The sequence below is a fragment of the Martes martes genome, assembly GCF_963455335.1.
Source record: "Martes martes genome assembly, chromosome: 3".
Lineage (NCBI taxonomy): Eukaryota > Metazoa > Chordata > Mammalia > Carnivora > Mustelidae > Martes > Martes martes.
Window position 1 is genome coordinate 70,507,181 of NC_137890.1, and position 13,546 is coordinate 70,520,726.

At 38.7% G+C, this 13,546-nt stretch overlaps 1 protein-coding gene across 1 annotated transcript in view; it reads right to left on the bottom strand.

The window, feature by feature from the left end:
* Window positions 1-13,546, bottom strand: part of FRY (FRY microtubule binding protein) — a 260,339-nt gene that overhangs the window by 190,732 nt on the left and 56,061 nt on the right. The window contains exon 3 of the mRNA XM_080799698.1: window positions 769-822. Within this exon, the coding sequence (XP_080655824.1) occupies window positions 769-822 (54 nt within the window). The remainder of the gene's footprint in view (window positions 1-768; window positions 823-13,546) is intronic.

Genomic DNA, 13,546 nt, shown 5'->3' on the forward strand with positions numbered 1-13,546 from the left:
TGGCTCCAAGTGAGGTTTTTGAAGGAGGACATGCTGTCTTCTCTGTCGTTAACTGCGTATGTTCAGGAAACACCACCAACACATCTCTCACTTCCTCTGATGTGTATGTGAAGCCTCTGGTTAGTGATCCAGGATCTAGCAGACCCTGATTTCCTCTGCTTATTACCTGCTGTTGAGAGCAGGATGTCCTTTTACTAGTCCTGATCTACTTTCCAAAAGACTTTCTTTATATTTATTCTGCCTTAAATTGTTTTGTTCATGTTCTCTATTAGACTCTAAGTTACTAAACTGTCTTACAGTTATTGTTTAAGTGATTTTTCTCTCACAATATTGTGAATTCTTGAAGGGTTAAAACTTGTCAATTTTGTACTTTGTAGCATGGTGTCAAGCAAATAGTGGGCATTCAAAAAAAAAAATCTGGGTGAAAATATAATAAGATCTACCAAATTTTGGAGTAGAAGTTCCTTTATCTTTTCCTAGCTTAATTCTGGTATATAAAGATTTAGGAAATGATCAGTTGAGGGCTTATTTGGATTATCCCAACATATTCCCATTCTTTACAGTTCAAATCAATAGACAGCTACCGAATGCCTGCTTTAAGCCATAATTGCAAAAGCTGAAAGACATAGTTCCCAAGATCATGTCCCTGTATCCTCTTTGAGGAAGTTAATCAATACACTAATAATGAGCATTGAGCCCTTGTCTTTTGTGCATTTTGAAATAAATAAAAACCACAATATAATATGTATATAACGTCTTATTACATACTTGGTCAAATTGGGGATCTTCTCCACGTTGCAGAGATTTTGTCAATGGCTTTTCCTAGAAAGAAAAAGAATAAATTAATAGATGCTTTTAAACAGTATAAAAAGTGCCATTATTGTTAAAATTTTTCTGATTTACTTCTCCCTTAATGGGACAGAGGTACCAATTTTTAAAGGAGAAATTCTCCCTTAGCCATTCTGACCTTAATATATAGTGTTTGACCGTTATCACGATTCTTACTATCTGTCTTAACATATACTTCTTTGATCAAAACTTTAAAAATTTGATGTTCTAAGTGACCCAGAGTTCTTAATGGAAACTACATAATGGAAACTACATAATAAAAACAATGGAATTCACATGAAAAATTTTACTATCTTGGGACTTGACATACAATAAAAGTTGAAAAAAAAACCTACAGGATCCATATGAAAATTTTATTATCTATGCTGGTACTTGACATATAATAAAAAGCGAAAAGTGATACACTATTTCAAGCCCCTAGATTCAGAAGCAAAATAAGGTCTCTATTGGTAATACACTTACTATGTGTAACTTATGAATTTGAGGCATGCTATTTCACTATGCCATATCCAAATCCCTGCGGAAATAATCTGGGCAGTGACAAAGGTCTACCGAAATCATTTTTCCTAATCATTACACCTTTGTTTACATTAGGAGGCCTCAACTGACTTTCTAGCAGGTTTATCCTTATGGGTCCCTTGTTTTCCTTTTCTTTTCTGTTTTTGGTACGGGAGTTAATACTGTCCCTAAATTTGGTTCAGGATGAGAAATCATGTAAAAGTTATATATGGAAACAATAGTAAGTTTTACTTTAGCCAGTGCAGATGTCCTAAAAGACTCCATTTGCGTGTTGCCAATCACATAGACCTCTCTCCCTACCTCACTTCTCCAATCTTCTCCTCCACTTGAAAAACTAATATACAACTAAGGCAGAGGCAAACCCACCTCCAACCACCCCATAGAGTCTTTGTTCCTGAAGAAGTGTATGCAAAGAGTGGACTTAGTCTGGGTATCTGATCTTTAACCATGAGCCATGTAAATCAATTGTTCTGTCTCCTTTGCAAAATATACAGCTTCTAAATGTGTATTCTTCTAAAATAAAGAGAAAGCTGTGTTCTTAAGCACTAACAGACATTTTTCTCTTCAAAGTATGCTATCTAGAACACACTGGTGGGAGAGCGGATACAAAAACATAGGCGAGAACACAGAAGAACAATTAAAGAAGCCCCAGATCCAGTTGATGATACAAAAAGGCAAATTTCACAATGCAATTGTGAAGTATTTCCTATATATGTGAAGGTTATAACGTCATCCGAAGTTCTTTTTAAAACCAGTTAAATTAAAAGTATGAAAATTAAAGACGTGACGATAGGTGGTGCCAGGTCCCACAAACACCCTTGGAACAAACCCAGTAGAAGCATTTCTACTCACTGTTTTATTTATTCACCACTCAACAGTAACTGGGGGCTCACCACGTGCCCCCTGCTACCTGTTGGGGGAGTGCTGAGGAACACGTGGTTCCTGCCATTAAGGACAAAAGTCTGAAATAGAAAAGTAGTCAATGACCTCTTAGGACTGTTGTCTCTACTTGTTCACTATTCAGATCTCAGTCCAACTGTCACTTCCTCAGAGAAGTGTTCTGTGCATCTTCTCTGAACACCAGGGGTACCCACATCCCCAACCCTCAGACACTTTGCAAAGCTCTGTGCACTTTTCCTTTCATAGCACTTACCATAGTGTAAAGTCACATCACAGTGTAGAATCATGTGCGATTACATGTGCATGAGGGATGAGCTAAGTGTCGTCCCCTCTAGACTACCAGACCCAAAAATTCAGGATGCTCTGCTACTCTGATGCCTAAAGGTTACAGAACACAGCCTTGCTCGGCGATGGCTAAAGGTCTGCCAAATTAATAAAATAATAAAATAATCCAGTTTCTTCAAATAGGAGATCTCCTTATTTCCATGTGTGTTTCATGGTCAGTTAAAAACAAATTTTTTAATAGACTCTTTGTGGCAAAATATATGTGATGTAAAATTTGCCACTGAAACCATTTTTAAGTGCACAATTCAAAGGTATTAAGGACATTCATGATATTGTGCGACCATCATCCTTTGTATTTTTTAAAAACCTCTTTTAATGTCAAAAATTTCCCAGGAACTCCCAATTATAAAACACACAATCATACCTTGAGACATACAAGAGGGTAATTCTGTTTTAATATCCGTTGTTTCAAAGTTTACATAATGACAGAGAGCTCATACTATGACTTCAATGATAATTTTAGAAGTTTTGTACTATACTAGCAACAGTACTTATTTTATATACATCAGAGAAAAAGGAATACATCTATATGGGACACTGTAATTTACTCAGCTCTAGGATAAAGCATAGCACACCTGTGGATCTACAGACTTCTGTAATAAATCAGGAGTTCATATCTGGGGAAACTTCTTTCACTTATACTTGAAACACAGGATCCTGCTGCAGTGGGGTAAGGTGACTGTGAACGTCCCACACCCTGAAACTTCCCATGCTTAAAGGCTATTTTTTCCCACTATTAATTAGGTGGGAATGCCAGTGAGGGTGATATTTTAAACTTACATATATTTGCATACATATGAAGGAAACATGGCAAGTTGCTGCTATGCCCAAAAGTCATCTATGTCCACTAGCCAAGAACTTGGGTTCAGTGCTTCAACAGAATTAGGAAAGCAGTGTAAAGGTATGTTAACTATTTTTACACAAACATGCTGTCTTCATCATATTCTCTGAAGACCTAGTTTAAACATTCCTCCCAAGATTAAGCCTTTTCTCAGTTCTCCCTTGGAGCCACCTGTTAGTTGTCACATGGAACTCTGTTTGCATCTATTCTTGTTAGCATTTCCACTGTGTTGCAACTTGTCTCTCTCCCCACATGCCTAGGACAGAATTGGGACTTATTGCCAGGGTTTGTTTTTTTTTTTAATTTTTATTTATTCTTAAAATTTCTTTTCAGTGTTCCAGAATTCATCGTTTATGCCCCACACCTGGTGCTCCATACAATACGTGCCCTCTTTAATACCCACCACCAGGTTCTCCCAACCTCCTACCCCCCACCCCTCCAAAACCCTCAGATTGTTTTTCAGAGTCCATAGCCTCTCATGGTTCATCTCCCCTTCCAATTTCCCCCAACTCCCTTCTCCTTTCCATCTACCCTTGTCCTCTATATTATTTGTTATGCTCCACAAATAAGTGAAACCATATGATACTTGACTCTCTCTGTTTGACTTATTTCACTCAGCATAATCTCTTCCAGTCCCGTCCAGGTTGATACAAAAGTTGGGTATTCATCCTTTCTGATGGAGGCATAATACTCCATAGTGTATATGGACCACATCTTCCTTATCCATTCATCTGTTGAAGGGCATCTTGGTTCTTTCCACAGTTTGGCAATTGTGGCCATTGTTGCTATGAACATTGGGGTACAGATGGCCTTCTTTTTACTACCACTGTATCTTTGGCGTAAATACCCAGTAGTGCAATTGCAGGGTCATAGGGAAGTTCTATTTTTAATTTCTTAAGGAATCTCCACACTGTTTTCCAAAGTGGCTGCACCAACTTGCATTCCCACCAACAGGGTAAGAGGGTTCCCCTTTCTCCACATCCTCTCCAACACACGTTGTTTACTGTCTTGGCCATTCTAACTGGTGTAAGGTGGTATCTCAATGTGTGTGTGTATGTGTTTTTAAGATTTTATTTATTTATTTGACAAAAAGAGAGAGAAATCACAAGTAGGCAGAGAGGCAGGCAGAGAGAGAGGGGGAAGCAGGCTCCCCAATGAGCAGAGAGCCTGATGCGGGGCTCAATCCCAGGACCCTGAGATCATGACCTGAGCCGAAGGCAGAGGCTTTAACCCACTGAGCCACCCAGGTGCCCCTCAATGTGGTTTTGATTTGAATCTCCCTGATGGCTAGTGATGATGAACAATTTTTCATGTCTGAAAAAATTTGTATGTCTTCATTGGAGAAATGTCTGTTCAGGTCTTCTGCCCATTTTTTTTTTTTTTTTAAAGATTTTATTTATTTATTTGACAGACAGAGATCACAAGTAGGCAGAGAGGCAGGCCAAGAGAGAGAGAGAGGAGGAAGCAGGCTCCCTGCTGAGCAGAGAGCCCGATGCGGGACTCGATCCCAGGACCCTGGGATCATGACCTGAGCTGAAAGCAGAGGCTTTAACCCACTGAGCCACCCAGGTTCCCCTTCTGCCCATTTTTTGACATGACTATCTGTTTTGTGTGTGTTGAGTTTGAGGAGTTCTTTATAGATCCTGGACATCAGCCCTTTGTCTGTAGTGTCATTTGTGAATATCTTCTCCTATTCCATGGGTTGCCTCTTTGTTTAGTTGACTGTTTCCCTTGCTGTGCAGAAGATTTTGATCTTGATGAAGTCCCAAAAGTTCATTTTCGCTTTTGTTTCACTTTGCCTTTGGAGAAATATCTTGAAAGAAGTTACTGTGGCTGATGTCAAAGAGGTTACTGTCTATGTTCTCCTCTAGGATTCTGATGGATTCCTGCCACACGTTGAGGTCTTTTATCCATTTCGAGTTTATCTTTGTGTATGGTGTAAGAGAATGGTCGAGTTTCATTCTTCTACACAAAGCTGTCCAATTTTCCCAGCACCATTTGTTAAAGAGACTTGTCTTTTTTCCACTGTATATTTTTTTCTGCTTTGTCAAAGATTATCTGACCATAGAACTGAGGGTCCAAATCTGGGCTCTCTACTCTTGCCAGAGTTTGTTAAATGACTGAATATATGTCTATGCATTTGGAAAGATAGCTCTGGGCACAGAGAACCAAGCTCATATTTCACCATTTCCAATAACTTCTTTGCATTGACATAGATTTTATTGGTGTCAGGAGGCTTAAAAGTAGACCTAGAAAAGAGAGTATCATGCTGGCTAAATAAAAAGTAGAGAGAAAAAGAAGAAAGGGAAGAAGGTAGGAAGGGGGGAGAGAGAAGAGGAGGGAGGCAAGCATGCTCCAGCTCAGAAGAGGCCTTCTGAATACGGAGCAAGATAAACTGCAGAAGCATGCTTCTGGGGGCGCCTGGGTGGCTCGGTGGGTTAAAGCCTCTGCCTTCGGCTCAGGTCATGGTCCCAGGGTCCTGGGATCGAGCCCCGCATCGGGCTCTCTGCTCAGCGGGGAGCCTGCTTCCTCCTCTCTCTCTGCCTGCCTCTCTGCCTACTTGTGATCTCTGTCTGACTTGTGATCTCTGTCTGTGAAATAAATAAATAAAATCTTAAAAAAAAAAAAAAAAGAAGCATGCTTCTGCTTGAGCTGCTCTTGCAGGAGACCAGCTGCATGGAATCTAGAGTCTAAGAATCCAAGGTCTGCATATTCAAGACATCCTGGTTCTCAAAGAGAATTGAATAAGTAATGAAGTGAAATCAACACAGAAGAAACAACCGGTAAAGAACAAGTAGAAATAGTCTATGACAAAAGAGGTTCAAAACAATGGTCTCATTCACCCGATTAGAACAGTGTGCTTTTAAATTTTTAAAAAATTTGTCTTTTATTTTAATAGCAATTTTACTTATTCACTGACCATTCATTAATTGAATTGAAAATGTTTATTTAAAAAAATCAGTGTGAAAAAAACTTAACCTTGAGGTGATGGGTCCTTGAAAATTCTTAGTGGTCCAAAGCTGGGAGACCTTATCCTTGACCAGAAGCTCCAGCTCACTGGGGGACACTGAATAAAGAGTGGAGTAAACCAAAAACGTCGGGAGAGTTGGCATTGAATGTCAGTGGCTGCTAGCAGCACAGAAAAGAACTAACTAGACATTAAGTCCCTTCTCATGAGAGCGAACTCTATGAAATAAGCTTGACCAAAACAAACAGAAAACCCCACCAAACCTGAGTCTGACAAAGCCTCTGAGGCAAGATCCAGTTTTTAGGAAATACAACAGTTAGAGGAATATGTTACACTATGCCAAAGGGATGCAATCAACAAAACCCAGGAGAGGAACTCCGAGGGAAATAAAAGTGTTTTTTTCAATAAATAAGTTGCAAGGGGGAAAAATGAGAAATGGCTGTGGGGGCAGGGGAGGGAATCCTGTTGATTTTTTTTTTTTTTTAAAGATGATTGCAATGTGAGGATCTTAGGTTGGAAAATAAGATCTGTTTTTAGAAAAGTATGATATTCATGAGACTATTGGCAATTTGAACACTTTATGGCTATTTGATGATGTTAAGGGATGACTGCTAATTTTTTAGGTGTGGTAATGATATAGCTGTTTTTGTTTAAAAGACAGTGTCTTTCAGAGGTACATGCTGAAATATTCAGAGATGAAATAATACAGTTTCTGGTATTTGTTTCAAATAATATTCAGGGGAAGTGCAGGGAGTGTGTACCAAATTGGCTGTGAGTTGATAATTGTTGAAGCTGGCTCATTTACTGTTTCCCTACTTTAGCGATGTTTGAAATTCTCCACAAGAAAAACAAACGCAAAACACGAGAACATGATGTATCACTTCTGTTGTTCCTTAATTTTTTTTTTTAACAATATCTCGGTTTTCAAGATAGTATAAGCTACTTCTAAAAACTTATTTGAATAGCACTTATCCAACCATTTATCTTTACCTAATGGGGTTGCAGAAGGGACCCTCTCCCCATTGCTTTCCATTTACAGATAGGATTTGGGTAACAGATATTGCCTGCTGTGTGAGAAGCAAGACACAGCTCTGTGTGCACTGTGGGCTTTTCTTTGAATTTGCTCTCCCTGAATCAGAGAGCCCTGCTGTCCTCACCCATCCAAGAGGGATTTTCTCCTGTTGTGAAGAGCCTTGTAAGGGTTTTTCAATATTTCCATAAGAAAAGAGAAATGTCCTTATTTGTGCTTCTCACAACTTGGGAAGCTCCCATCTCCCCTAAGAAAACACGAACTCAGAAAGCTCTTCCATGTCTTGTATTTACCTGAAAAGGGCAGAGGAAGGCTACTGACTTCTCCCTCAATTTCCAAACAATTTCAGTGTCTGCTAGCTACATTCTCCCTTCTAGTCTTTTCACACTTGGCCTCCCTATAATCTAGAGGAGGAAAAATGGCCATGAGACAGGACAGGGGCAGTTAGACAAGTCTAGAAAAGGCTCATGTATCAAAAGGTGTTCTATTTCTGGAACACCAGGGGCTTATTTAAGAAATCACTTTCTTTTTTGTTTTTCAAAGATATATTTACTTATTTGACAGACAAAGATCACAAGTAGGCAGAGAGGCAGGCAGAGAGAGGGGGAAGCAGGTTTCCTGCTGAGCAGATAGCCAGGTGCGGGGGCTTGATGCCAGGACCCTGAGATCATGACCTGAGCCAAAGACAGACGCTTAACCCACTGAGTCACTCAGGTACCCCAAGAAATCATTTTCCATATCTGAATGTTCAGGGGTCTAAAAAAAAAAATCCCAAAGGTGTCCCATACAGTAGGACTTCGCTAATCTAAAAAGATCCAAACTATTGCCCTCAGAGATATTTCAATAAATGTGCAAGCCAGCAATGTCACTAGTTATACGAGATTATTTGATTTGTTAAATACGTCACCAATCTTAAGATGAGATCTTTTAATATCTTAATAATTTTAGCAGTTGGATGTAGTGGTTCAGTGCATGGGCTTTGGAGTCAGAGACTCAAATTTGAAGCTAAGTCCCCTTATTTATAAACATATGAATTTTACTTAATGTCTGTAACTTTCAGATAACTTTTAGGTAAAATGAAGATAAATAATATCAACCTAATCTCAGAGAACAGACAAATGAATAGTTTGTGGAGTACTCAGTAACTGATAGTCATTACCAATTGAAATTCCTTTTAACACATTACTGGAATTAGACCAGATTAAAATATGCAACCTCTTTCATAATGTTTAGGAGCTGAAACTAAGTTCTACCCATTTTTTTCAGGGTAATGTACACTCCCACTAACATTATTTAAGCTTTAATTGTAGCTTCCTGGAAGTTTCCAAGTATAACTAGAAAGCCGTATTACAGAGAGTAGGGAAAAAAAAAACCAAAAAAACCAAAACATTATAAGGAGAATTGCTCTTCTCAAAAAATAAAAGTCTAAGACTATTATAGTGATTTTATTTCTTAATATGCAATTTAGAGGAAGCCTTTTAATTTAATGGTGGATGGTTTACAAACAAAACAAAACAAAACAAAACCCATCATCAAACTTCTCAAGTCTTGACACGACAGTATTTTTGTTATAAGAATATGTTTTGGCATAGTTGAATCCAGGGTTTTGATGCTATCAGCAGTGAAATTTTATAATCCACATGTCTGATCTGAGGAGCTAACAATTTTCAGAACTGAACCACCACAAACATGAGGGGGCAGGGTAGCGAGCTGCCCCATTGCGTGGTGACAGCTCCTCAGAGCAGGGAGCTGTGGGCTCGACTGTTGAAATGCCACTAAAGCATTTCATCCAGAGCCACCAGCTCAGGGCAGCAGGCACCCCACTTAGTCTGAACTAAAGAAAAACACGTTCAAAATATCTTCATGTTTGATACATATTTTTCTCTTCAGATATTGTTGGTGCAGCTTTGAGTCAACTTTGGAGACAGATCTAAGGAGTGAGCCTGAGAACGCAGTTCTGAGTATCAGACTATTTCTCCTCAAAAGACTTTCCCTACATGAGGGGCAATTACGGGATCATTGAACTTATAAGTGGGAGCCTGAGAGACTGTCTTGGTTTGTCCACAGGTAAAAAGTGACGTCACCCCACGGCATTCTCACTAGGTTTCTATGGAAGGATTCTTGTGGAAACTGACACATCCGTGTTTCCCTTTATTCTGTTCTGAATTTAAAATTAATTTTTTAAAGATTTTATTTATTTATTTGACAAAGAGAGAAAGAGATAGGGAGATAGCGTGAGAGAGAGAGAGAGAGTATGTGAGCATGAGCAGGGAGGAGGGGCAGAAGGAGAGGGAGAAGCAGGCTCCCTGCTGAGCAAGGAGCTGGACATGGCTAATCCCAGGAACCCCAGGATCATGACCTGAGCCAAAGGCAGATGCTTAAATGACTGAACCATTCAGGTACCCCTAAAATAAATTTTTAAACAAAACAATATATGCTTCTGTTCACCCAAAATAATAAAAAAAAAAAAACCCTGCAGATCAAGTGAATGATATAGGGAGTATCTCAAATCAGTTTAAGGTACTAGCATGTAATGTGCTGTGTAGTACCCCATGATATGAGATGTGAGGACAGATTCAAATCTGGAAGAATATTTTGGCACTTAAAAAAAAAGAAAAAAAAAAAACCCTAAAAACTCTCAAGAGAATCTGTCCTATTTGCAGCCAGCTTTGCAAATTTCAGTGAAGCCTATTTCTTTGCCAAGTCCAACAGTCCCAAGTTCAAATCCATTATTTGAACAGTAGAGGGGAAACTTCAATTAAACTCAGCTACAAAGTTAATCTTCATTTTAATTGAAAAAAGGAACAGTTCCCACAGGCATTTTTTTTTTTTTTTTGAAACAATGGCAGGTCCAAGAAATGTAAGGTATCACCTTCACTCATCTGTTTCTGGGCTACATTTTACTTTTTTTTTTTTGATATTAAAAAAAATTTTTTTTTGGTCCCCATACACTGCACTAATGGTGCAGGCTACATCAAGTGAACATTCAGTACATGTGGATGGATCTTTCCCTGCCTCATCTGGGACCTTGCTCCATCAGCCAGCTCCTCATTACCCCCAATGTCACCCTCCCTCATCTGTGGGCTCTCTCTCTATCTCTCTCTGTTATCTACATGCTTAGATCTTTTCATCATAGTGTCTGCCTTGACCTCATACTCACTGTTTTCTTACTATGCCCTACTCATCTTTGTTCATCAAGGAGTGGTTGTATGTCCTGTATCCCCTTCTTCCCCTTCTTCAACCCTTTCACCTCCTACTTCTTTAGGCATCTCTTCTCTGTGTCCTTGAGAGGCTAGTCTTTCTTCTAAAATGTTTATAATCCCCAGGGCTGTCCTTGGAGACTTGAAATCAGTCATGTTCTGATTTTCTTCTGTCACCACTAACATATCACTCACACACACACACATACACCCTTCTCAGACCCAGTGAAACCATCTTTCATCAAAAAAAAATCCTATACGCCCTTCAAGGTTCATTCATCTCACCACACTTTCCCTGATCACTCCTATGAGAAGTGACAGCCCAGTTTTACTCCTCCATAGCTCTTCTGATATTCTCTAGCTCTTGTGTCACCCAACCAATGTCATCCTAGTTATTCACGGACATATCATTTCCCAAGTAGATCAGAGCTTGGACTTTAGAGTCAGTCAAGCTAGGATTTGAATTGGGAAATTAACCCTAACCACTCTACCTTTGGTATGTCTTATTAAATCTCTCAGGTTCAGCCTCTCTGACTAAAAATGTAGGAGGCCATGGATATAGAGGTTAAGATCAAGAGTCCTAGAGATAGATGGTCCATGGTGAATGTCAGCTCCACCAATTTCTAACTGTGTGACTTTGGAACAGTTGCTTAAATTCTTTGTATGTGAAGTGGGATAATAAAGGTAACTACCTCATGACGTTGACGTGAAGATTAGGTGAGTTAATATTATTCAAGTATTAAGAACAGTACTTGGCATTCAGTGGGCTATATGTAAACACAGACTGTTAATATTTTTATCCACCTTCTAGAGTTAACGTGAAGATTAGTATGCCTGAAATATGACAGATGAGCAAAAAATTGTAGTCATTCTTCATCTTTTTGTATAATACACAGCATCAATCATTTGTACTTGGAAGCTGAAAAATACTATCTAATTATGTGTCTAAAAATTATGTGTCTAAAAATGCCTTATAAAACATACATTCTTATAATTGTTAGCATGATCTATGGATATCAAGAGTTGTGCTGGTTAAAATTGTACTCAAAAATTATTTGTTGACCCAAATACCCATCAAAAGGTGACTACATAAACACATTGTGGTCTATACATTAAATGGAACTTTACTCAGCAATGAAGATGAATTACTAATAAACAGTAAAAAATGGATGCAACTCAAATACATTATGCCGAGTGAAGAAAACTAGACACAAAAGACTACATTTTGTAAGGCTTTCATTTACATGAAGTTCTAGAAAATGGAAATCTATACACAGATCAATAGTTGCCTGAGGCCAGGGGTGGTGGTATATGGTTCACCTGCACAGGGCACAAGAGAACTCATTGGGATAACAGAAATGTTCTGCATTTGGATTGTGGTGGTGCAGACACATGTGTATGAAATTGCTAAAATTCATCAAACCATAGATTTAAAACCTCTGCAGTTGAACATAGGTAAACTCTACAGTGATGCTGATTTGAAATAAAACTCTTCATTAGATGAATGAGAAGAAGAATCCTTAAACTGTCTGAATGAGACTATTTTCCTGGAAACCAAAATGGAGGAGGGGAGGCAACTGTGACGGTAATGATTTCGCTTTAGGAATGGGAACCACTGCCTTGTTCCCATTCTCTCTTATCATAGCTCATCTATCCTGAACATGAGCATGGTGCTGTTGGCCTTTGAGGAGCTCATAATATGTTATTCTGCCCACTGGGAATCCCAGGAAATCTTGGGCAAGTGGGTATGGATGAAACCACAGAGCTGCTATTTATGAGGTGAGACACTGATCCCAGGGTCACTGGACAAGTTTGGATTTATTTAGAACACCTTGACTGACCAATGTGGTACGTGTGGAGCGCCATTTAGATGGGAAGGAATCCATGCTACACACTTCCTCAGGGGTTACTGAAAGGTCAGAAGCTGACGTTGATGAGTAAAGACCATTTCACTCAATGCTGCAGACAAGTCTCCTCTCAGATGGAATCTGGTCACCAGGGCCATTATCTGCACCAACAGCTACAGCAAACCCCAAGTGAAGTAGGAATGCCGCCGTTCTGGAATCAGGATTTGGCATCCATAGATAAGCATTTTCATTTCTGTTGAAGTTCTACCATTCATTAAGTAGCTTGAAGTTTCAATTTCTACATAAGCTATTTCTACGTGATGCTTCAGGCAGCATCTTCTTCATGATTATCATTACATAAAATTCATTACGTACCCCAATTCATGCAGCACACAAAACTTCTTAGTCAAAACTTAAATGATCAAAACAAAACAAAACAAACAAAAAAACCGTAAATGATCCAATTAATTTAGCTAGGAAAAAAAGACTTATTAGTTTTCTGGTAAAATAAAAGGCAAACTCCAGGGGTAAAGAATAGAAAAATAGGTAGATCAAAATCTATGTACCTATTCTATCTTTTAAAGTGCTATTAAAAGGCGATGTTCTGGAACCAAATAGGGGCAAGAGCTACACAACCTGTGAATACTCACTGAATTGCTTTCTTTGAAAGGATGAATTTTATGGATACGTGAATATATCTCAATAAAAAGCAATACATCCATTTTAGGTCAATCAAAAATATTTAAAGATTATAGTACCTGACTTCCTTTTTGTTGACTTTGATTCCTCGGCTCAGCAACTGAATCATCTTGGAAAATCCTACTAGAACATTCCAGCCCCACAACTTATGAATTGAGCAGACATCCCCAAAGGCATCAGGAAGTACCATCAAATGGGATACTGTATTTTACAAAATCATTTAAGCTAGAGAGTATAAGACCTATACATCAGCAACAATCAAAAATATCTAATAACCTGTCTTATTATTTTTAACATGACCTATGGAAATCCAGACTAATGCTGGTTAAAATTATTAAAATGCTACAG